This window comes from Uloborus diversus, chromosome 9 (genome assembly GCF_026930045.1).
Source record: "Uloborus diversus isolate 005 chromosome 9, Udiv.v.3.1, whole genome shotgun sequence".
NCBI classification, from domain to species: Eukaryota; Metazoa; Arthropoda; class Arachnida; order Araneae; family Uloboridae; genus Uloborus; species Uloborus diversus.
In genome coordinates this window covers 95,949,658-95,974,246 of record NC_072739.1, presented here as the reverse complement: position 1 = coordinate 95,974,246, position 24,589 = coordinate 95,949,658, and the positions used below count along the sequence as shown (strand labels likewise).

Below are 24,589 nucleotides of genomic sequence, written 5' to 3'. Positions count from 1 at the left end.
AATCTATAAATTTTGGGCCTCCCTGCAACAAAATCTTTAGGGCCACTTCACAGAGGCCAGCAGTGTATATTTGCAACGTTTTAAGTCTTAGTGCTAGTTTTTTCAGTTTTCCAATTTCTTGTGCCCCTTAAGAACGTGGGACCCCACCGCACTAAGGGTCTGAGGATACACAGATCTAGATCTGTAGTGGGGCAGATTTTCCCGCATTATTTGTATTGAAAATAAATCAAAGATGGCGTAGCAAAGAAGGGGGCAGTGAGAAAGTCCCCGAAAATAATCCATCTCTCTTGCGTCACGAAAGGTAGCTTGAACTTTATTATTCGAACTTTAAATTCAGAAAAACTCAGGGGGGGAAATCGTCTAATATAATTGAGAACCCGCTAAAATTAATCTCTGGAACTTCAATTTCGAAAGATTTCCTTAGATGAAATCTCGAACCAAACCCCTCCTTATAACGTAATCAAAGATGGCCTGCAATTACGTACTTCGGACTGTAATTTCGAAAAATTTCCATGTGAGGGTACCCTTCCCCTCCACCATTGTTAACAATCACCACAAATTAGAAAATCAACTTCGAAAATTTTCTGGATTTCCGAGGAGAGTCCCACACAGAAACGTTACCAGCGATAGCTTACATTCCCGTTTTCAACACTTCAATTTTGAGAAATCTCCAGGAAGGGGCTTTTGAACCCTTCTCCCCTCCTCTCCTAAGCCCCGAAATCACCAAAGATCATATAAAATGAATCTTTTAGAGTCTAAAACTTTGGAAATTTTCGGCTTAAAATCATGTTTTTAGAATTATAAATTTGAAAATTTTCGAGAGGGACCTGCTTGAACACTCTTTTCTCTCTCTCCCTCAAACTCACTAAAGATAATCTACAATTTCATTTAGGATTTCAATTTAAAAAAAAATTGCCTTTAGAGAGTCGCTGTGAATCCGATTTCTTCCTCTATCCTTACATAAAATGGTGCAATAGCATTTTTTGACTTCAGTTTCTACAAATCTTCAAATAAGGGTCTCCGAATTTTCACTCCGCCTAATGTCACCAGAAGTCGTTAAAATTGCGTTTTTAGAACCAAAATATCGTTAAATTATAATCGTAAAAACCCTCGCTCTTATTCAGATCGTTGAAAATTGCGTTTCTGGAATTGCAAACTTGAAAAATACATAGTGATAGGTAAGGGCAATACAAGGTGGTCATAACCCTCACTAAGCTTTAAAAGTATATCTGTGTATGTATATGCGTGTATGTATAATAAGTGCATTCCCCATCTCCATGAAGAAGTCCATTCTTGTTTATTATCATGCAAAAACAAGGGCCCCTCGGTAAAATTTGCTACAGGCCCCGCGCTGCCTTTATCGGGCACTGGATATTGGAATATATTTTTTGAACTACATTAAGTTGGAAGTTTTCTAATACTAATAGAGTCTAATCCTGTTTCAGCAAAGTCCATCAGAGTGAAAATCTCATTTTAAAGCCATAGGTAATCTGTAGCAACATGTTGTTACTAGTCCCTTGGGCTTTTTCAAAACGGGATTTGACTGTATTCTTTATCTTTACTAATAATAAAGCTGAAAGTCTCTCTGTCCGGAGGATGTCTGGATCTCTGTGACGCGCATAGCACCTAGACCGTTCAGCCGATTTTCATGAAATTTGGCACAAAGTTGGTTTGTAGCATGGGGGGTGTGCACCTCGAAGCGGTTTTTTCGAAAATTCAATGTGGTTCTTTTTCTGTTCCAATTTTAAGAACAAAATTATCATAAGATGGACGAGTAAATAACGAAATTATCTTAACGTGGAACCGTAACATGGGCACACGCCAATTGGCGAGATACGAAATTATCATAACGTGGAACTGTAACATGGGTACAAGCCAATTGGCCAGAAAATTCACCATACATTATTTGTAAGTATACAGGCGAACCGAAAGACCTTTTAATTTTTGTATTACGGGCAAAGCCGTGCGGGTACCACTAGTATATAAAAATAGAAGTGTACGGTGTCATAGGTCACCTTATTGAACACCTTAATAAGTGCCTCTGTTAGTGGAAACTTTTTACATACAGAAGGATAATAAACATTAATAACTCATCTGAAAATTGATGTTAAAATTAAAAATGCACTTTAATAAGTTTACAAGTCATTTTTTTTCTCCCTTTGTTAAATACATTTATTGTAAAAAATTATAACTTTTGTTTCCTTATGTTTTCTTTAAAGGCTTTGGAAGCTATAAAACAGGGTTTGCAAGATGAAAATGTTCGTGTTGGCCATCGATATGCATTGCTGACTCGCGCTTTGAGGATAGTAAAAAATGACGATGATGATGATGAATTCAAAAAACAAGTAACTGAAGATGCTAATGTAATTGAAGCTCCAAAGGTAAGCCTTTTGATACATTAAGTATTTTATGTATAACTAGAGGGCCCGACAGACTTTGTTCTGTTCAAACTTTGTAAATTGAAAAGTTAAAAAATTTCAATAAACTATCAAGTGTTTGAACCATTTTGTTGAAAAAAATAAGTAAAAAGAAAATGTTTGAAGCTGCTTGGTGTCAGAATGCATATATTTATTACAACTTGATTTATCTAATGCCCACTGAGCAGTTGTTTTATTAATTTTTTTCATCCCGTACTTGATGGTTTGTTCTTTCAGCCATACTCAAAGGAAAAAAAGCGTCCTCAGATATTAAGTGTAAAAAACTAACTACCCATCTAGAACAAACGGGAAATCCCGCTGCAACATCCCCCAAATGAAAAAGAATAAAACAATCGAAAGGATATCGTTTAAAAAAATGATAAAGGTAAAGACAGTTCTCTGAATAAGCGAAAATCACTCATCCCTAAAGATCTAAAATAAACACATTCTTCAACTAAAATGATTAAAAACTCTTTTAAAAAGAAAAACAATTCTTTGCAATTTGAAATATTCTGCCAAATAAACAAAAAATACAATAAATTACATTAACAGTAGCTTTAAAATGTAAACATATGATCATGCAATTCTATTGTTTATAGCCAAAGTCGCCATTCTACTTTGTTACTGTAATCCAGCCGATCAGTGAGCGAAGCTAACTGGCCGATTAGCGGTCCGATCTTTTGAACGAAAACTTTTAAAACTTCATATATTGCCTAATTTGTTCTTTCCACCAAAGAGGAAAATCTTACACTGCACTGATCTTTTGTGTACAGAACTACCCTGTTGTAATTTATCTGGACGAAAATAAAATTTGTTTTGTCTTTAAATTACATCATCTTTTCTTTTAATCTACGTTTTATCAATTCTCAATTGACATATTACAGTAGCAAATTTCATTACAAAAAGCAGAGCTGGATTTCTTATTGTCCTTTGGGAACGGGTTAAATATATATTTCAGTTCTCGCTCAACAATAGGTTAAAATAAATATTAATCAGTTTGGAGATATAACTGTCCAATGTTTAAATTAATTAATTAATTAACAAAAATTAACTTATCTTAAAATTCCATCTTCTTTTCCTTTAATAATGTACTGATTAGTTTAATAATCCTTAAAGTATTCTTGACATTGGTGCCAAAACTCAGATGGATTTGAGCCAAGAAATAAATGTAGCTAGGTACGGTACTTTCTGATCATTTGGTTAGGAAAACCTATAGCACCGATCCGGTCACATGGTTCAACTACGACGACAGAACACACGTTTTGCGTGAACCTTCCAGTACTTTACTTTAAAATATATCTCGGGACCTAAAATAGTTGCTTTCAAGAAATGAAGGCTTCACTCTCTCTGTCTCTCTACGTTTTATCTATTCTCAATTGACATATCACAGTAGGAAATTTCATTACAAAAAGCAGAGCTGTCTTTCTTATTGTCCTTTGGCAACGGGTTAAATATATATTTCAGTTCTCGCTCAACAACAGGTTAAAATAAATATTAATCAGTTGAGAGATATAACCATCCAATGTTTCAATTAATTAATTAATTTACAAAAACGTTTCCGATTCGATCCATCGGGCTTCGAAACCATGCTCGCCACAACTTAATTACACACAAAAAATTTGATCAAAATCAGTCCAGCCGTTTAAAAGCCTTATGGTGACAAACGTCCGCACAGAAGATTTTTATATATTAAGATTGGTACAGTGGGGTCTCAACTTACGTGTAGGATGCGTTCCAAGACTTTTCGCATAGGTCGAAATTTCACGTTCTGAAAAAGGGTATGTAAAAGACTTTTTAATAAACATACACAATTATTCAAAAAGGAAATTGTGTCTTTGTTTTTCATCAAAAGTGGTGAAAACAATCTTTAAAATGACACCTTGCTTTTGAAGTATTGAAGAAATTATTGCAACCCACAAAAAAAAAAACCTTTGAGAAATAATATATATGATAATAAAATATTAACCTGTCTCACCAGATCGTGCAATCTGATTATTTTTTCTAGTAAAGTATAGTTTTAAAATGTTTAATTTTAAAATTAAAAAAATTATAAATGTGTGATAAGTTATGAGATTTGTGTTTTTTACATTAAGGTTTTATTTGGTTTAATATTTCTAGATAATATTTAAAGCACTACTGTTAGTGGGCTCTTAGCATAACAGCCCATTTTGGGTAGGTTTACCATTTTAAAGCATTTATATGGTGAAAAATACCAATTACCTATCTCTTGCCTATAAAATTACACATATATATGTACAGTGTCATAAAACAAATCTTGCCTTTCACTAATTTTAAAATATTGAAATTCCTTTTAGGTAGTAATAAAAGGGCGTCTTTTTCCACGTCCCATTTATGGCCGTAGAAATGTGTTTATATCATCTTGCAGTACACCTGATAATGAGGATGATATAACTGTTCTTGGTGTAGAACAACTAGCTATTGAACACTATAAAGGGGAAGGATTTTCAGAAGGTAACATGCAATCTTTTTCATGTGATTAATTTTACAACATTGTTCCTTTGCTATCCTTAGGCATAAATAGTAATTTCTAGGTATTTAGAACTTCTTAAATGAACAAAGTACTGCTGAATATGTTACAAACCGAATTTGACATGATTTTGAGAACAGAAAATTAGCCTGTATAGTTGATGAAGAAATTAAAAAGATAGAAGATTTGAGGTTGTAAGAATTCGTCTTAGCAAAGAAGTAACTAATGAGCAAGTAAACGTTGTTATTGCATAAATTGCAAATGCTGTTTTAGGTTTTCATGAAGCCCCTTTATCGATTCATTAATTTGGGGAGATATAAACAATCAAAATGCAGATAATAAATTAAATAATCCATCTAATTTAAAAGTGAAAGAAGTCATATTATTCCTCATATATATATAATAGCAAATGATTGAGTAACGCTCCTGACGTCATCAACAATGAAACTCGCGCCATGGCATGATAATTTGATAATATTTTTTGGTAATGTTTGGCATGCAGGGAAATGCTTGATTGTGACAAGGCTGAACTCGATCCGGTAACTTAACTGTTTTGCTGGTAAAACTCATTTTAGGAGAGTGTAGAAACGAAAAAGTGGTTAACTATGAATGCTATCTACTGGAGTTTAGGGTTAATCCACTGGAGTTATAGGCTTAATATTTCCACTATCAAAATATCACCAAACAGGTGATTGCTTTGTTCAAATGTAGAAGAGTAGAAGCAATTTTCATCCATCTTACCTTGACAGGCGACTTTCTAGTTTGAAATAATTTTCAAGGGCTATCTAAGAAAAACATCCTATATTTAGGTTTGCTATCTTTTTCACATTGCTCCACATTCTTGCAATAAGGAAGTTCTGGAACCCTTATATGCAATTTTTGTTTAAAATGTGTGTTTTCAAGTAATCTGCTAAACAATGTTGATTTGTCATTGTATACTAGTATGTAGCTTTATTTTTATTTCTCTACTAGGTATTCATGGTGAAGGCACAACCTTTCATGCTATTTATGGCCTTTTGTTTTGGGACATAATATATGATGGAGACATTCCAGATGTATTTATAAGCCCCTATCAAAATCATCCATTGGATTTAAATTCAGATTCATTTTTTAAGAATAGAGAGAAACAGATCTTAAGCCATTTAGAAAGACTCCAAAGTTCTACAATTGAGGTAAAATAAAAATCAATATGTTTGTATCTATCTGTATAGTAGAATGAACAAGAATAAATTAAATTTTCTTTTAATGTGTTTAATAGAAACCTCCAAAGGTAATCTATTTTGTCATCGTTTTTTTTTTTTTTTTCTTTTTCAATTTGTTGAAGCAAATTGAAAAAAAAAAAGAGCTAATATCCTTTAATTGCTTTTCAACTAAAACTAAACTTTGATATCTGCTTTGAGTCCCATAAAAAACAAAGAGATTGTTGGAAGTTAAAATGTTATTTAAAAATAAAAAATATAATGCATTGCATGCACCTCATTAAATGCTCATTTGGTCTACACTATTTTCCTATTTTTTGCAATATACCTGTTTTCATGCCTGTTTTTTGACCTTTTGCCATTACATTTTTTTCTGCTTAGTTTGGAGCTCTTCTCTAAGGCTTTTTCATAGGGGGGGGGGGGGCCTGTGAAATTTGGTAAGACCTTATTTGGGGGATGCTGTTCAGTTTTGGTTTCCTTATCTTAAGAAAGAAATTATTTAATTAGTTTGGGTTCAAAGGAGGGCTACTAGACCAGTAAAGGTATTTTCAGATTTAGATTATGGTATCAGACTTAAGAGTTGAGAACAGAGGAGAGTCGGGGCATATGATTGAGTTGTTAAAATTTAATTATAACAACTCAATTATATGCCATGATCAATTTTGGCATGAAGGGCAGGGCCAAAGGTCATTATTTTATACTATTCAAATCTGAGACTAGTCTGGAAATGATGAAAAATTATTGCTTTATTAGAGTTGGTATCGCTTATCAGAAGAAGCCCTAGCAAGAAAAGGGGCAGATAGCTTTAAGAGGGCTATTGATCTTCACTTAAATTGCCTCGGCCCAGAGTTTGTTGCTGACCATCACTTTTGTAATTGTATTTCATGTCCACCAATTAATTTTGTGGAATTTATTTTAAAGTAAAAATATAATTCAAATGTTTTAACCATATTTTTTTGTCAACAAAACAATTCAGATATTTTTAAATGTTTTTTTTTCTTTGCTTTAATTTCTAATTAGTTTTTATGACTTAAAGTGCTTTGTGAATTCTTTTGAATTCTACAATAATAAATGTTTAAAATTTAATTCATATGATTTTTCACATTGGTAATGGATTCATAAATAAATGAAGGAAATTTTATTAACAAAAATTAACACAAAAAAAATGTTCTTAGATAAATTATGAAAATGGAAGAAATTCTTTTTGCTCAATATGAATGTTTTAACATTTAGTACCAAAGAAATGATTATTGTAGTGTTTTATTTGTAAATGAAATAGTTAGTTTCAAAAAAGAATGAAACTAATGCTAACTCATATTCTGCAACCAAAATACAGAGCATTTAAAACGAACTATTTGTGGTCTTCTGAATCGTCGATTTCTTCGTCCAATTTGTGGCCATCTGAAGTTTTAACATGAAAAGGCTTACTTTGATATACTTAAATCGTATTTAACTGAATTTAAGAAATATTTCTTTTAAACAATGAAAAATATTGCAAACAGGTGAGTGGAATACTGACAAAGTATTGTATGAATATGAAAAGTTATTCCAAAATATCAAACTAATGCATGGGTTAATTTTTTGTATTTTTAGGAAATAAAAGAAATAATTAAAGCTACATGGGAAGCTCATCACGGAGAATGTTCATTAGTTATGTGGGATAGATTCACTGATGTAGATCATATTCAGGTAAATGATGTATTTATTATGAGAATAAACATTTTAAATAATATAGTCTATGGGCCAAGCACAAATATCATTTCAAGTTCGTTTACCAATCTTGGGGACTAAGGGAACGTGCTTGAAATCAATTATTATTGATGAACTCAATATAAAAATGCAATGTTCCCACGCAGAAACTGTCTCATTAAGTTTTAATTAGTAATTGAAATAGGAACTGTGTTACATGGCCTATTAGCACTTACACAAAAAATGTTGTCTCTAGGTGGCGCTATTAAGCAAAATATTTGTAATCTAAAAACTTAAGAAACAGTTTTTCAACCGTAATTTTACTGTTTTACTCAATTTTTCGTTTTGAAATATATTAATACGTTTTAATTTACTTACTTTTATTTAGTAATTTTGTAACAAAAAAAAAATCAAAAATTGTATCAATCCGCAGTTTTGCATTACCGTAATCTCAAGATTTCTTTTATTACACCAGAGCCAGCGCACATAGACATTGTTAAGTACAAAAAATTAGAAGCCATTCTACTTCACAAAAAAGATATCAATAGATCATCGAATAGCAATAATTGACCTACAAAATCTTAAGAACATAAACAACTCTAACAAATGCCAATACATGTATAAAAATATTATAAAAATAAATATTAACAGACGATAAATTAAAAATGAAAGTTTATTTCACTTTCATATCACAATGTTTTATCTTTTCCTTTTTAATAATATTTATTTTTGATTACAGACAATATTTTGAGTTAATTTTTGACCTACTTTCTCGTTAAAGTAAAATAAAATAAAGAAAGACATGAAAAGTGGTTTAATGGGTTAAGGTTAATGTATTGTAAAAATATTGCTTAGTACAAAAAAGCCAACAATAGATGAAGTAATTAAATAAATATTAAAAAAATAACAACAATTCGAAAAAAGGATTTTGAGATGCGGAAAATGCATCTTTTGGTCAACCTATGTGCTACCCACCCCCCTCCCCCAATAACTTTTGAACAAATAGTATGATTCAAACAAACTTTTTTTTTTTGAAAGATCCCCCCCCCCCAACGACACCTCATTCCGGCATTTTATTTATTTAAACAGTTTTCTGTTAAACTTTGAACAGTTCAAAAACTTAATACAGTCAATTCACAATGACTTGAATTGAAAGGAACCGACAAAAAACTTCAACTTATCGGAATTCGACTTACCGCTAGTTTCGTTTTTAACATTTTAATATTAAAAACCATCGAATATTTTAAATAAATACATATAACAGACAGTGTTACAGATTTTAAAAGTTTTTAAGCACAATATGGGCAGTTTAATCAAAACTATTGAGAGAAAAAAAATCAAAAGCATGGTTTTGTTTTGGATACTCGCTGGAACCAATTGAATACTGATTTTACTTCAGGAAAGGTGCACATCTTCATTCCTTTCAAATTTGGATTCACGGATTCTACCACTTTAGAAGTTTATCTTTTTCTTTTAATATCATTGACAGAGTACTTGCTTAGACATTTTTAATAGTAAAGAAAACTCACTCTGTCTCTTTAATTTAGCAAATGATTGAACTAAAGAATGAAGAGAATGCATCTTAACTTTGGTCAACCTTTGAATAAAGGTACAATCATTTGACTTGACAGCTTAAAAGCTAATTCCTAGTCCAGCAACATGTTAAAGCCCTGGTGTAAGCAGTACAGTACAACAAAAGAAAACAAGCTAACTCATTTCCGCACATGTAACTACTTTATCGCACATTGGCTCAACAGGTGCTATTCTTGCTTTGGAAGGCGTGCAGGAATTGCAAATGAAGGTGAATTAATTTTTCTCTCATAGTCATTTGTTTCTTTCTTTTTTTTTTTTTTTTTCGTTCTTTCAAGTTGAAGGAAGTCAACTTCGAGATATTGGGAATAATTAGCATAGAATTAAAGACAAAGGGGTCGGGACTTGAGAAAAACTTCGAGTTATCGCGAATTGACTGTATTAGCACTTAAGGGTAAATTTAAGGCAAATATAAATTGCGAGCCCAAAGGTGGATTTGTTTAAGAAAATCTTTGTTTGAAGAAGCTCTCGATGAAAAACATTTTTGCAAAAGATATATATTTTTTTAATTTGCTATTTTAGGGGTAAATTTTCACTAATTAAGTTTTTTTAACATTAACAATAATGCAAAAAATTATTTTATGGCACCAAAAATTTTTGAAAATTGTGTAGATTCTGAATACATTCTCAGTTTTTGGGGACAAGAAATAGAAAAAAAGTTATTAATAAATATAGAAATACCATGACTCGTAGACTTAACATTGACGAAAGTCGGAGATAAATATGACTGAATCAAAATGAAATGAATTTGAAGTGCAAATGTTTTTATCAGGGCTGTGGAGTCAGAAGGAAAAAGGATCAATTCCTGGCTCTGACTCCTACCCTATCGCCTTGTTTGTGCACTAACTATCAAGCAAATATTCAATGCCAATGTTTGAATAATTTTATCCAGTGGTGAATATCTTTTTTTTTACCTACGGGCCACAACTCACTTTAATAGAGATCTCACAGGCCAGAACAAATATAAAATTTATTTATGTGATTTTAGTTTTTCTAGATAGCATGAGAAAACAAAGGAATGGAAAGATAATTACATACCAAAACTTGCTTCACATCTCCTACTTAACCGATATCATTTGGAGAAGAGGTGGAGGAGTTAAAAAAAAAAAACTGCTGTCATCATTACTACATGCTTATTTTATTGCATTTGTATTTCAGAAATCAATTTATGACTTGGCTTCAAAATTCATAACACCGAAAGAAGATTATTTGTAGTTTTGAAAGGTTTTAGAATATATTTTTTGTTTTGTAACACTGAATACATCGATGGGCCACATGGACCAGCTCCAAGGGCCACATTTGATCCACGGGCTGTAGGTTGAGCACCACTGATTTGATCAATGCTCCCAATTCATCAGAACATTGGATTGATTATAAATGCAGGCAGTATTGAAATACAGTGGAGCACTATTTCCCATTGTATCAGATATATATATAATGTACAAAAACTATTTTCCAGTGCATGCCCGAAAACTCTGATCTTCAAAGAGATGTACATGCAAGACGTAAAATTGTTCATGCACATAATTTTGCTCTAGTGACTGTAGCTGCATAAACTCTCAGGAAGAAAATAACTCTATACATAAAAACAGGATGGATGAATTTAGTGATTCTGACGGTAATACTTCAAAATAGTGTTCGCTTCTTGAAAAAAACTATTTTTTGACGTACATGCATAATGTTTTTAATGTACATGCATAATATTTTAATTGTACATGAATAATATATTTGATGTAATTGAAATTTGTCCGCCCCCTTGCTCGTCCTTTTCACTCCTCTTCATGTATCTCTAATGGTCTATAAAAAATTTATGAGACAATATTTTTTTGGGAACATTGTGTTTTTTTCATCTGTAGACAGTCAGGACTCTTAAAAATGTTACTTTTTGTAGTCCCTGAAATTAGCAAACGAAGCCTTGTTTCTAAGCATCTCTTATGCCTTCGTCCCACAGCCTAATAACCCTAAGAAGCCATAGTGCCAAAACTAAACTAATCTCTTTTTTCATCACACATGCACACAAAAGCTGTTTTAACATATATAAACTCATTCATACCTTTTAAAATAATTCAACTAGATATTTTGTTTCCAATATGTAATATAGTTAAAAGTTTTAGAAGAAAAAAAATGCACAAAAATTGATGGTTATTTTTTAGGTAATATGACTTGTAATTAATTGATGAATTAATGTTCATGTTATGCTGAAAAACTAATTACACTGCAGGTATTTTTAATGAATAAAATTTTTTGAAGCAATAAAGAAGTCAACAATAAAAAAAATTATACTTGAAACAGACTTATTTGCTTTTGCATTTTGAAGTCTGTTCTTACATTTAAAAATTGTTTTACTGTTGTCAATCACAAACACTTCACCCTTGTCAACCTATTTTTCCTCATGGAAATATATGTCATATATTAAATTCTAGCACATAAAATAATCAATGTACAGCATGAGACTCCAACTTCAGAAACTCAAAGTCGGAACGTTTTCCCTAAAATAGTTCAAAAAAATGTTTTTCTTCATTTTAAAATCCCCCTTTTTTCAGTTTTAAAAGTTCAAAATTGTTAACGTTTGGCAATTATTTCTTGAAAGTACAGTACTTTCAGTTCAGCTTTTATTTTTTCTTTAAAAAAAATTTTCAGTGCCACGTGTTATGCGTAAATAAGCATTTTGCTGCACTTGTGCAGCCATCTTTTAGCACCCACTTTCGATCAACGATAATTTTTTCCCTCATAAGTATGCAGTACAAGCCTACAGAATAAAAGTACAAAAAATTTTTTAGTAAGAACATGATTTATTTATTGTATCGATTAGTCCATTTCATCATAATAAAAAGTAATATCTGCGGACCAGAAACCACTGTTATCTCCAACTTTCGGTTTAGCATAATAAAGTATATTTTCATTCAGATTGATAATAAAATTAAAGAAATTTAGCATGAACGTTAGGGACCCCAGGAAAAACGTGACAAATACAGCACGACAGGAGAATTTTCACTATTTTTTTAATCATAACCGAAAATCCAAAAAATTACGGAATCTGAAATGGTCGGAGTCCTGAGCATTCCGGATTGGGGTCCCATACTGTACTTTCTCTCAAAAATGTTAGTCCAAATTGTAGTCTAAAAAGAGGTACATGCTTTCTTCCTTTCCATTTTATGCTTAGTATTATTTTAAATGCCTGTAAAATAAAGCACTATAACTTGCACTATTTTCACTTGAATGTAAGGTTCCCTATAACTCCAAAACACATGTCTGCAAGTTTGTGTTAATTAGTGCATTTAAAACGAAATTTATTCCAATACTACTTTTTAGCTCAAATATACTTATTTATTTCTTCCAAGTGGTTACTTTTTCTTTTTATTACAGGGTTTAGTTGGCTGTTTGGGAAATAATATTATTTGTGGCATTTGTGAAAGACTCGCTAGAGATTTCAGATTTACAAGAAGTGGAGTTCCTGATTTAGTTGTATGGAACCCTAAAACATTATGTGTGAAAGTAAGCATACTTCAAATGCATTTTTGTTCTCTCCAATGCTCTCCTGTTTTGCATAATTGACTGTGTTAAAAATTAATCATTTAGTTCACAAGTTTTTTTGATGTACAGGCAGTGCTGCAGTTGGGGCGAGGGGGGTGCAGTCCTCTGAAAATATTTGGTTTGTTATTGCAAAAACTATAAAAAAGTAATGTAAAGTGGCTTCAAACTACCTTTTCTTTTGATGAGCCCCCCCCCCCCTCAAGAGAAAATCCCAAGACTGCAAGTACTCCCTGTACTACAGCACTGCCTACAGGGTTTAGTGCACATTTGGGCTTTTGGTGTTTGTCCTTAGGACAAAGCCACTTCGAATCCAGTTGAAAAAAAAAGAAAGCCAGGGTTGCTGGAATCAAGCATTGCCAAAAGACGTTTTTCTGTCAAGCCCTTGAGTTAATTAAAGTAACTCCAAACGCACAAAGAACACTTTAATCAACACATTGTAGAACTCTTGATTTATTGATTGAGCTAACTGCTCTCCCTGTTTCTTGCAATTTTTTTTTTTTTTTTTTGGCTCTTCTGCCAAATGCCAACAATGCTGAAGCGCATTATATATCTATAACAACAGATATCTATTTAAAAAGAAAACATTCAGTTTTCGAGTAAGTCTCTTAAAAACTTCCCTAATTATACATTACACACACCAGAACAACCCACAACCCAGAAAAAAAATCTCATTTTTGTATGCCTCTGAGTTATAAAAAAATATTTCTTTCTTTTTTTTTTTTTTAAAGAAGTCATTTTTATTCGAAATGTATTGCACTGAATTGCATCACCCTCCGTGACTTGAAATGTAAACAAAAATGCTCGTTACTAATGCAAAACTGAGAAGTGTAATTTTAAGTTTCCATCCTCAAGTTTATATTTCTATTATTACTGTTTTATTATCATTTTTTTGTGACTAATGTTCCCTAAAATTATTTTTACCTCATTAAAATGTTAGGAAGGCATTTACTGAAGATTGTTTTAACTGTGTTCGTTTTTGATCAACCAACTTCATTTTAACATTTTAAATTTGTGTCACATTAATCTCATTTGAACTTCAAGCATTCTATTGATGAAGTGAAGCAGAAATGTCCCCCCCCCCCCCCCAACAAATTTGATTTTGTTGACTTCTAGTCAGGGGCGGCAAATAGGGGGTCAAGAGGGGGGCGGTTGCACCTCCAAATTTTTCACTGTGAAAAATAAAAAAATGGGTAAATTTAATTTAGATAACTTAGAAAATCATTTGCCTGCATTTTCAGAACAGAAAAAAACTATATCTATAACAACAGATATCTATTTAAAAAGAAAACATTCAGTTTTCGAGTAAGTCTCTTAAAAACTTCCCTGATTATACATTACACACACCAGAACAACCCACAACCCAGAAAAATAATCTCATTTTTGTATGCCTCTGAGTTATAAAAAATATTTCTTTCTTTTTTTTTTTTTTTTAAAGAAGTCATTTTTATTCGAAATGTATTGCATTGAATTGCATCACCCTCCGTGACTTGAAATGTAAACAAAAATGCCCGTTACTAATGCAAAACTGAGAAGTGTAATTTTAAGTTTCCATCCTCAAGTTTATATTTCTATTATTACTGTTTTATTATCATTTTTTTGTGACTAATGTTCCCTAAAATTATTTTTACCTCATTAAAATGTTAGGAAGGCATTTACTGAAGATTGTTTTAACTGTGTTCGTTTTTGACCAACCAACTTCATTTTAACATTTTAAATTTGTGTCACATTAATCTCATTTGAACTTCAAGCATTCTATTGATGAAGTGAAGCAGAAATGTCCCCCCCCCCCAACAAATTTGATTTTGTTGACTTCTAGTCAGGGGCGGCAAATAGGGGGGTCAAGAGGGGGCGGTTGCACCTCCAAGTTTTTCACTGTGAAAAATAAAAAAATGGGTAAATTTAATTTAGATAACTTAGAAAATCATTTGCCTGCATTTTCAGAACAGAAAAAAACTGATCGAGAATAATGGTTTGCCATAACTAAAGAAGTAATCTCTTCATATGGCTTAAATATTTTAAAATTGTGTAATCTTTGTTATGATGGTGCATCTTGTATGAGATGCCTGTACAGTGTTGAGACCGTGCAATTTTTACAAGTGAACTCCATGTCATCTTGCATGAATTTAATGCTCATATTATAACTTAATGCTTAGCTAGTAAGTGCTCATTGATTCCCTGTACTAGAAACACATTTTAGCAACTCGATATATTATATGCTTTCATAGAAACTTTTTGTAAAGATATGCTATTTTTGAAAAACTTCCCACATCAAAAGATACTTTCATATCAACTAATATATCTTGAGGCTCTTTACTTGACAATATCTGAGTGACACAAATGGTATTCAAGAGCTAAACCTATAAAAGCTCCCTAGAAGAATTACTGGAAAGCAATCTTCCCAGTGATGGAAAATCAAATATTATTTTAATATGTATGACTTTGTTTGAATTTTTGTTTACTTTAATTCCTGGGGAGCGTTTTTTGAAGAATGCTACACTTTAGCATAAAAATTTCAATCTCAATTATTGGATTGACAATTGAAACTCTTAGTAATTTTTGCACTAATGCATACTTGAACCAAGTGTGGAACTTTGTGACAGAACTATAACAGTTTTTACTGTATGCCAATGTAGAAGAGGTGACAAAACTCACATAAAGTTGCAGTCAAAATCTAAAATTGATATTTTGAATAAAAATATCAATTCAGTTTCTCAAGAAATTAATGCAGGATTTGATGAGATACATCATTAGTCTTAAGTTCAATATTATGTAGGTTGGTTATAGAAAACAAAAAAGAAAATATATTACACTTATACACTAGTGCAGCCAAAAATTCCTTCTGGAGGGTTTTTTTTTTTTAATCAAAAATACCTTCTGGAGTAGTTCTTTTGATCAAAAATACCTTCTGGAGGGGGGGGGTGATGAAAAATACCTTCTGAAGGGAATTTTTTGATCAAAACAGCCCTATCATATGCGTAAAGTACTGCATTAGAATCTGCATTTCTGTTAAAACCAATGGCTCTGAGGGGGGGGGGGGTGTTTTCACCTCCCCTTCAGAGCCAACCCTTCGCTGTGCCACTGCACTTACAAGAAAAATTTATAGTATGAGGGAAGAGGAATTGTTTTGTGAATTACGACTATACTTTTTAATGACGCAAAATAAATACTAAACCAATTTAATAGGCTTTCTTGGTTATTTTAAAGAGAGAAATCTGAAGGAAGTGTGTTTTTTAACATAACTTTCTTGCTTCCATTGTTTTTAGTCTGTTTCAATGTGGTCAGTCATTTTAAAGATGACTTTTGTATCTCAGGAGATTAAAATTACCTTTGAAGAGCAATGTGGCAAGCAAGACCTTGATATTTAGCTGTACTGGAAATAAAGCCAAACACTAGATATTGATTAAATATACAAAATTACAAAATTTTCTGTTCTTCCTGACCCCAAGAATAGCAGACTAAAACTTCAGTAAAAGATAAAAACTCATATCGAGATATTTTGTGAGATAACTTGTTACAAGATAAATTTAAAGCTTTGGTCGCAAAAATTTTAATTTTTCTTAACAAACCTACTTATTCTTAACATTAAAACCATTTTATTATTCCTTCCTGTTAACCAATATTTATTTTGTACCGTACTGAGGAAATTCATGTTCAAGAAACTCGACCCCCCAAACAAAATGCTGAAATGCCGCCCCTGCTTCTAGTACAAATATGTGCATATGTACATGCAGTAAATGAGAAGTGTACTCTGCAAATGATAAATTAAGGCATCTCTGTGCCTTAATTTATCATTTGCAGAGTACACAAATGATAAAGGGGCGTAAGTGCCAAAATTTAAAGCAAAGGGGTGTAAGTGCCAAAATTTTAAAAATGGATATAACTAATACAAGTAGTAGGAGAACCTCTCCTCTGTTTGGGGGCAAAGGATAGAATTAGTAGCTCTGGTAGGTGCTGCTATACAGATTGATTTAGAAAAATGAAAACCTACTTAGAATCTGAACTTAAAATGTGTTTTAATCGAACTTTATTAAGCCCACTTACATCCCTTTGCTTCTTGCTGCCTCAATTGTCTGAGGCTTCAAGCAATGTTGCTTTAAGTTCATTATGTTTCTCAAAAAGCCAGTCAATTTGATTGGTTCAGGTCAGTGGTTGGAAGTAAAGCCCTCGAACAGAGAAGAAGTAGCGACATTGTTTTCCCCTATTGTCTGGTGCCGCATCCGATTCTTATTGGATGTGACCGATCACGTGGGTAATCATTTGACATCTTGGGGCCAAAATATGAGTGCTTACCGGTCTTTTAACATTGCGTTCCCGCTATTCTTGCTCATATCTATTTGTTTGTATATTTATTTCTTTGTTCATTTTAGCATCTACTAACTGTGCCGTTAAGTGCGTGAATAGGGCAGAATCGGGCACCAAATTATATCATTTACCTGGAGGGAAACGAAATAAAGAAATACGTGAAATCTGGGTGCATTGAATCGGCAGAGATGACTTAACTTCTTTTATCCCCCCCCCCCCGTGTGCATCCCTGTATAACTCAATGTTTTTTTGTATATATTTTTAATATTTGTTTGTATTTTTAACTCACGTTTTTTTCCCCAACGCATCGCAACGTAGTTTAAAATATTGTATTCCTTGAGTTTTTACTTTTTTACAGTGAGTTCTTGTTCATTTCTTCTTTTAGGATTATTTTAACAGGATATTTTTTTGTTTTTTTTTTTGCTATTTTTGGTGTTTCATAAAGTATTTACTGTAACCTTTCCGTGTAAACACGCATTCACTAAATGGCCAGTTCCTTATTTATTTATTTACTTTTCTTCAACAATATCGATGTATTTGGCCAAAATTTAAAACTCATATTATTTCAGAGCAGTTAATATTTAAAACTTTATCGTCAATGCTTCTATTTACCTCAGATATGTAATCTGAATGCTTGTTTAGTGAATTCGGGAAAAATGCCAGTGAAACGAAAGCAGCATTTTGAAACAAGCAACTATTACTTTTATGTTTAACAGAATTCTAAGCATGCATTAATGGGCAGTACAAAATCAATAACACGAGTAATTAATTCATCTCTTTATATGTATTTTAAAACTTTTGTTTAAAATCTTAAGCTAATCTATTACTTTTATTCTATTGTTTTGTGAGCTAATATGACAAATATCTCCTTTTATTCATTGACATTTAAAAAAGAAAACAATCAATTATTCACGGACGTGTTGTTGAGAGAGTTGATGTTGTACAAAAACATTAATACTAATCCAATGTCTTACATTTTAACAATTTTGCAATATAAAACTTGAAACACTGACCGTATTTTGCTGTGTTGTTTTTAATAAACATGCTACTTCAATAAACATTTATTTTATTTTATTAAAAGGCAGAAAATCTTACTTTGCATTTCATTGCGTTACTCATTCGAAATTTTATTTAAATCCACTTTGTGTAGTGAAACTTTAATGCTGAAGACGATTGTTTATATTTTAAGTAAATGATTAAATACAATTATAAGTTTTCAAAGAATTCAATCCTTGAAATAAATAGTGAAAGTTTGTTTTAATCCATGAGTTTTATGGATGAAAAGAAAGTGGCTTTATTTTTAAATACTACATTGTTTTCAATTCGAAATTTCATTTAAGTTTAATAATAAAAACTTATATTCTATACAAACTGGAACTGCAAGTATCATATTTATATATTGGTTATTTTACTTTAAAATTCAAAGAATCAGTAGTTTAAGCCCTTGAAACATACAGCTTCATTTTGTGTCTGTGGGATTAAAAAAATCTACTTTTTGGTTAATAAAGTATACCTGCTGCGATTAATCAATGGATGATAAATTATTTGTGCTATTCTGATAATTAATACAATCATAACAGGGGTCTGTCCAGGAATTTTCACAGGGTCCGTTTTTTGTGAAAAACTAAATAATTTTGTGAAAAAATGAATAAATTTTGTGAAAAATCAAATAATTTCGCAAAAAAAAAAATGTTAAAACGAAATTTTATAATTTAGAGGTGGCACAAACTGCATCAATTAAACTTAAAGTTGAGTGTTTTCCTCTTCTACGTCGAGAAGATCATTCTGGAGTGTTTTTCTGATATTTGGCGGGGGGGGGGGAGCATCGCTCTCTCAAGTATCAATATTTATCTACCATTCTACATTTTGTTAAATTATACTACAAATATTTCTCTCCAGTATTTAAAATAATTGTAACAAAAAAATAAATAAATAAAATTCAGAATAGGGTTCAGCATTTAACTTTGTGACCCAAGACACTCTTAAAAAGCACAGAATTTCGTTTTAAACTTATAAATTCCGTGATTTTAACAAAAATAAAAAGTTATTTTAATTGTTCACCTCTTAACAAAGCGTAATAAACATCAAAAATTCGAAAAATCGGACTCCGATAGCGGATGCAAAGAAATCGCAATTCTCAAAGTGAAGGCATCAAAAGTATAAAAACGACTTGTAAAAGAAATATTTTTGATAAAATTATTTTAAAATTGCATTTTAGGGTCCTATGATAAACATTTCATTAACATCTGTGGACACAGTTGAAGCAAAAAAATATAAATAATAAAATAAACCATCTATTCAGCATTTTAATTTTTGACTCATAACAGAAAATGGAATTTTGCTTTAAAAACTTGAAATGAGAGTTCTAACAGAAATAAAGAGACTTTTCATTTGTTTGCATCCTAATAAAGCGAAGTTAGCTCGAAAAAAGAACAAAATATGACTCTCATATCGGATGTTAAAAGATAGCATTTTTTAAAATGTAGACATCTAAAGAAAAAAAAACGGTAATTAAAAGAGTTTATTTAAAGTTGTTAGCATCGAAAAATCAAAACCCATATAATTTTCTCCCAAAATAACAATTAAACATCGCACGGCACCATAAAAACGCAAATATTGACAAGCTAGTAAAATGATGAGAATATTTTCTAATCAAGTCATTATAAAGGTTCAACGCCAGACGCTAAGTGGTGATAATTTTGAAGTTGGTAACCCTATCAGAAGCGATCATATTTTTCCCCCACCCTTACTATCCTTTTGCAGTTCCAAGTTCATTTTGCAGATATATATTATTATTGTTTATTAAATCATGAGCGGGGGGGGGGAGAAAAAGTGCTTACCAATGCCTTTTCAGAAAAGTTTACAACAACACTGCTGCTAATTAGCTGTGATAAAACAAACAAACAACCATTATATTTATTTGGCAGTAGCAATTATTTATTGGGGAGAAAAAGTGCTTACCAATGCCTTTTCAGAAAAGTTTACAACAACACTGCTGCTAATTAGCTGTGATAAAACAAACAAACAACCATTATATTTATTTGGCAGTAGCAATTATTTATCGCTTGCAGGAGCATCGCAAGAGTGCCGATTTTTTTCTTTCAAAATTAGCCGATTTTGTATAAGCTGATCCCTCTAATTTGACTTCAAAAAAGGTTCCAAAATTTATTCGGTTTATACACAGAAATATGCGTTATTTTGCTTTCAGATTTGCTCTTTCAATAAACAATTTGTGACAGATCCGATCTTGTTTATCAGAATTTTGTGAAGGGTCCGTTTTGTTTGATCGGGATTTTGTGAAAGGTCCGTTTTGTTTGATCAGGATTTTGTGAAAGGTCCGTTTTGTTTGATTGGGATTTTGTGAAAGATCCGTTTTGGTGGATCGGATTTTTGTGAAGGGTCCGTTAACGGACCCAAATATCCTCTGGCCAGACCCCTGCATAATGTCTATTCTTTCAACACAAAAACCCTATTTCCATGCTTTCGGGAACAAGACTAAAAAATATTTCGCACAAAAATCGAGAATAATTGTAAAACATTTTTGCAGATGCAAAAGCTTTGATATCTAAATTAGTTTCCTTATCAAGTAAAAATTTTTAAAAAGTTAATGTACATTCAAATTTTTGTTATCTCGAAGAATCTAGGAATATTTATTAACAAGAAGTTACTAAGAAACCACTATTTCATCATAGCAGACAAAGGAAGTGTTTGGCCCCAACATGGCCGACAACTCCCCATGTCGCTACTTAGGAGAAGGATCCAGGGCTTTAGTTGGAAGTAGCATGCTACAGGTAGCAACTTTTTTTAGTAGTTTGTAGTGTAGTGCACTACTTTTCAAAAAAAGTAGAGTAGCGAGTAGTTCAATACAAAAAATAGTTTGTTGCTATTTCTGGAAACTACTTTTAAATTAAGTTATTAAAAAAACATTTTCTTAGTAGCGTAAGAGAGGGGATGGTATCCAGACCCAGACCACTAGCTTGAAGTTCAATCCTTGAAGTTAATTAATTAGACCCTAAAAATTATAAATTCTTATAAAATTAATTCCAAAATTAAACTTTTTCTCCTCTGTGTAATAGAAGTTTTCCTCATCTCATCAATTTTATGTAAATGTATGCAGATGTAAAATTTAATTCAAATTATGACTGCTTCTGTTTGCAATTTTCAAATAGCCAAATTGTAAAAATTTGAATCTTTCAACTTTTTAATCCTTTCTTACAGCAAAAATTCATAAAAATAGTTTAAAAAAGAAAGAAATGATAATTTTAAGTAATATTCTATTTTCAAATGAGCTAATTTATTAATCTGAGCAACTTTTCGCTTTTTTCATTTAATTCTCAGTGTGTATGTTTTTTATTTATTTATTTTTTAAAAAGTAGTGAAGTAACAACTACATTTCAAAAGTACTTTGTAGTTGCTACATTTAAAAGAAAAAAAAATAGTTTTAGTTAACTACATTTGTAATAAAGTAGTTGTAGTTTGCTACAAAAAAAAAAAAAAATCCGACCACTGGTTCAGGTAATGCTCTTATAAAAAATGCATGTTATGAAATCTTTGCAAGTGTTTTTGAACTGTAAAATAGAAGCATAACAAACAAATAAAAAATTCAGGTGTACCAATAAAGAACCTCACAGGGACGTAGCCAAGGGGGGGGTCCAGGGGGTCCGGACCCCTCCCTTCCTGATAGGTCACTGTCCCCCTGCACTTACATAAACAGAATTTTCCAAAAAAAAATTTTATAAAAAATTCTTTTGTCCTAAATATTTTCATTAAGCGGCAACTTTCTCACGTTCAGTTTTGTTCAAAACAACAGACCCTCTGGGAGTGGGGGGGGGGGGGGGGGGGAGAGGAGCGACAGAAGTCTTCAACCCGTGGTACGCGTCGCAGACCTACCCAAAGGAGACATTTAGTCCCCTGCCTCGCAAGAAAATCGCCAGCAGCTATCCGAAAAAGGAGACATTATAGTAGTGCCCGTCCCCGCAAGGAAATCACCAGCAGCTCGTAAGCAAACATTTATTGTTAACGAAAGCTTGATGAGTCATCAATGATGAAAATGTCGGAGACAGGAAATTTGTAGGAATGTTTTTGCGGGAAGGTCATACAAAGAGGAAAGCAACAGTAGGGTCAGCCGCCCTTGTAATATAGCACCGTCTTTTTAGAAGGTGCCTAAGGCTCCTAGAGTCGTGGATAGTGCAAAACTCTGTTAGATCGCACATTCACTTTCTCTATCACTGCCATTGGTATGGGTCGGTTGCACGGAAAATTAAAGGGAAAAATCAGGAGCACAATCATAAACACATAAGAAAAAATTAGCCAACCCCCACTGGGTAAGTTGTATTGCAGTTTTTTTTTTGAATGTGTTTTTTTTTCTTTTTTTTTTAACAATAGGAGCAATTTTATGCATTCTCTCATTTATGCGTTTCTCATTTATTTAAAAATTTATTCAGACAGAAATAGCATCGAATATCATTTCATTTTTTAACCAATCAATTCAATTTATTTCATTTATAATTTTCATTCGTAACAATGATGAATTACTTATATCATTGTGTCCCGGAAGCTCACAACTTTTAGCATTCATCTAATACTCTAAACCTAGTTATTTTACTAACAATACGGAAATATAAAAATTTTAAATTTCTACCCTTTTTCTTTGGAGGTAATATTTGCCCTATTTGTGATAATATGGCAGCACTAAAATTAGATCCCAAATTAGATATACTGTAAAAAGCTAATCATCCTTCGGTGACAAATATAAAAGGTTTATAGGTAGTTTGAAGCCTCAATTAGCAAACATTTTGCTCTAAGTCATCAGATGTTGTAATCTAAAGGTTTAAAAGAAGATAAATCTCTTGTAAAAACTCTAAGAAAAGTTGTAAATGCCTTTCTACAACATGGTTGTAGATTGTCTTTCTACAACCATGAAACTAATGTCTGGAAATTTGTTCTGAATATTAGTTCATTTTCATCACAAGGTAACAGATTTTTTTTTTCTTTCACTCTTTCTGAGCAAAAATGTACCGAAAAGAACTAGAATTTTTGCGAATGTTTTATCTCTTGTGTTTTTATATATGATTTATAAAAAAGGAAAAAAAGATTATGTATCTGGAGGTAGTAAAAAAAAAGATGCATAAATAAAGGTTAATACTAATATAACAAAATTGATTTCAGTGATATCAAAGTTTAAAAAAACAAAGAAATTGAATTAAAAAAAAGTCTGGATGTGTTTGATTTTTTTAGTTTTAAGTTTGGAGTGATTAACACATGTGTAAAGATGTATAAGTTTAAAGATACATATATAATTCACAATGAAATTATTTTAAATTATTATTTTAAAATACTAACTGAATTGTGTTCACGAGGTCAAAAGGAAAAGTTATTAATTAGTTTAACTGAAAATATGTATTTTCTTCTATCTTCTAGTTCCATTTTTCGAATAAAAGCTGTGTAATATGCATATGCTTCATTTAGCAAATTTTTTGATAGCTATTTACTGACTTCTTTGTATTTAAGAATTATTTAATAAGTATCTGTACATTCATGGTTAAAAAGCACAGTAGACTCCGAATGCAAGAATAATAGTTGTTGTTCTTATCCTCATATATGTAATAGCCGATAATCGAGTAATGCTCTTGACCTCATCAACAATGAAACTCGCTACACGCCATGATAATTAGATAACATGTTTTGGTAATGTTTAAAATGCAGGGAAAGGCTTTATTGTAACAAGGCTGAACTGGATCCAGTAACTAAACTGTTTTACTGGTGAGACTGTCATTTCAGGGCACTAAAGAAGCGAAAAAGTGGTCAACAATGAACGTTATCTACTGAAGCTTAGGGCTAATCCACTGGAGTTAGGGTTTAAAATATCAACTATCAAAATGTCACCAAACAGGCAATTTCTTCGTTCAAATGTGGAATCAATTTTCATCTTGACGGGCGATTTTCTAGTTGTTATATAATTTCAAAATATCAATTTAAATCATATCTGGATTTTTAATTTACAACTTTTCTTAGAGTTTTTATAAGAGATTTGTCTTTTTTTAAACATTTAGATTATAACATTTGAAGACTTAGAGCAAAATGTTTGCTAATTGAGTCTTCAAACTACCTTTAAACCTTTTATATTTGTCACCGAAATATGATTAGCTTTTTACACTATATCTAATTTTGGTGCTGCCGTATTATCACAAATAGGGCAAAGATTATCTCCTAAAGGATCGAACTCGGATGACTACCGCCAAATGTAGAAATTTAAAATTTTTATATTTCCATATTGTTAGTAAAATAACTAGGTTTAGAGTGTCAAATTTTGTTGTGATGATTCGGTACTGTTACTATCAGTCATTTTCCTACAGTTGTTGTTTAAATTG

At 31.7% G+C, this 24,589-nt stretch overlaps 1 protein-coding gene across 1 annotated transcript in view; it reads left to right on the top strand.

The window, feature by feature from the left end:
- The window catches only part of LOC129230386 (fanconi-associated nuclease 1-like), a 58,772-nt gene that overhangs the window by 28,486 nt on the left and 5,697 nt on the right, over window positions 1–24,589 (top strand). The window contains exons 9-13 of the mRNA XM_054864784.1: window positions 2,220–2,381; window positions 4,733–4,889; window positions 5,878–6,077; window positions 7,698–7,793; window positions 12,750–12,878. Coding sequence (XP_054720759.1) covers window positions 2,220–2,381; window positions 4,733–4,889; window positions 5,878–6,077; window positions 7,698–7,793; window positions 12,750–12,878 — 744 coding nt within the window. The remainder of the gene's footprint in view (window positions 1–2,219; window positions 2,382–4,732; window positions 4,890–5,877; window positions 6,078–7,697; window positions 7,794–12,749; window positions 12,879–24,589) is intronic.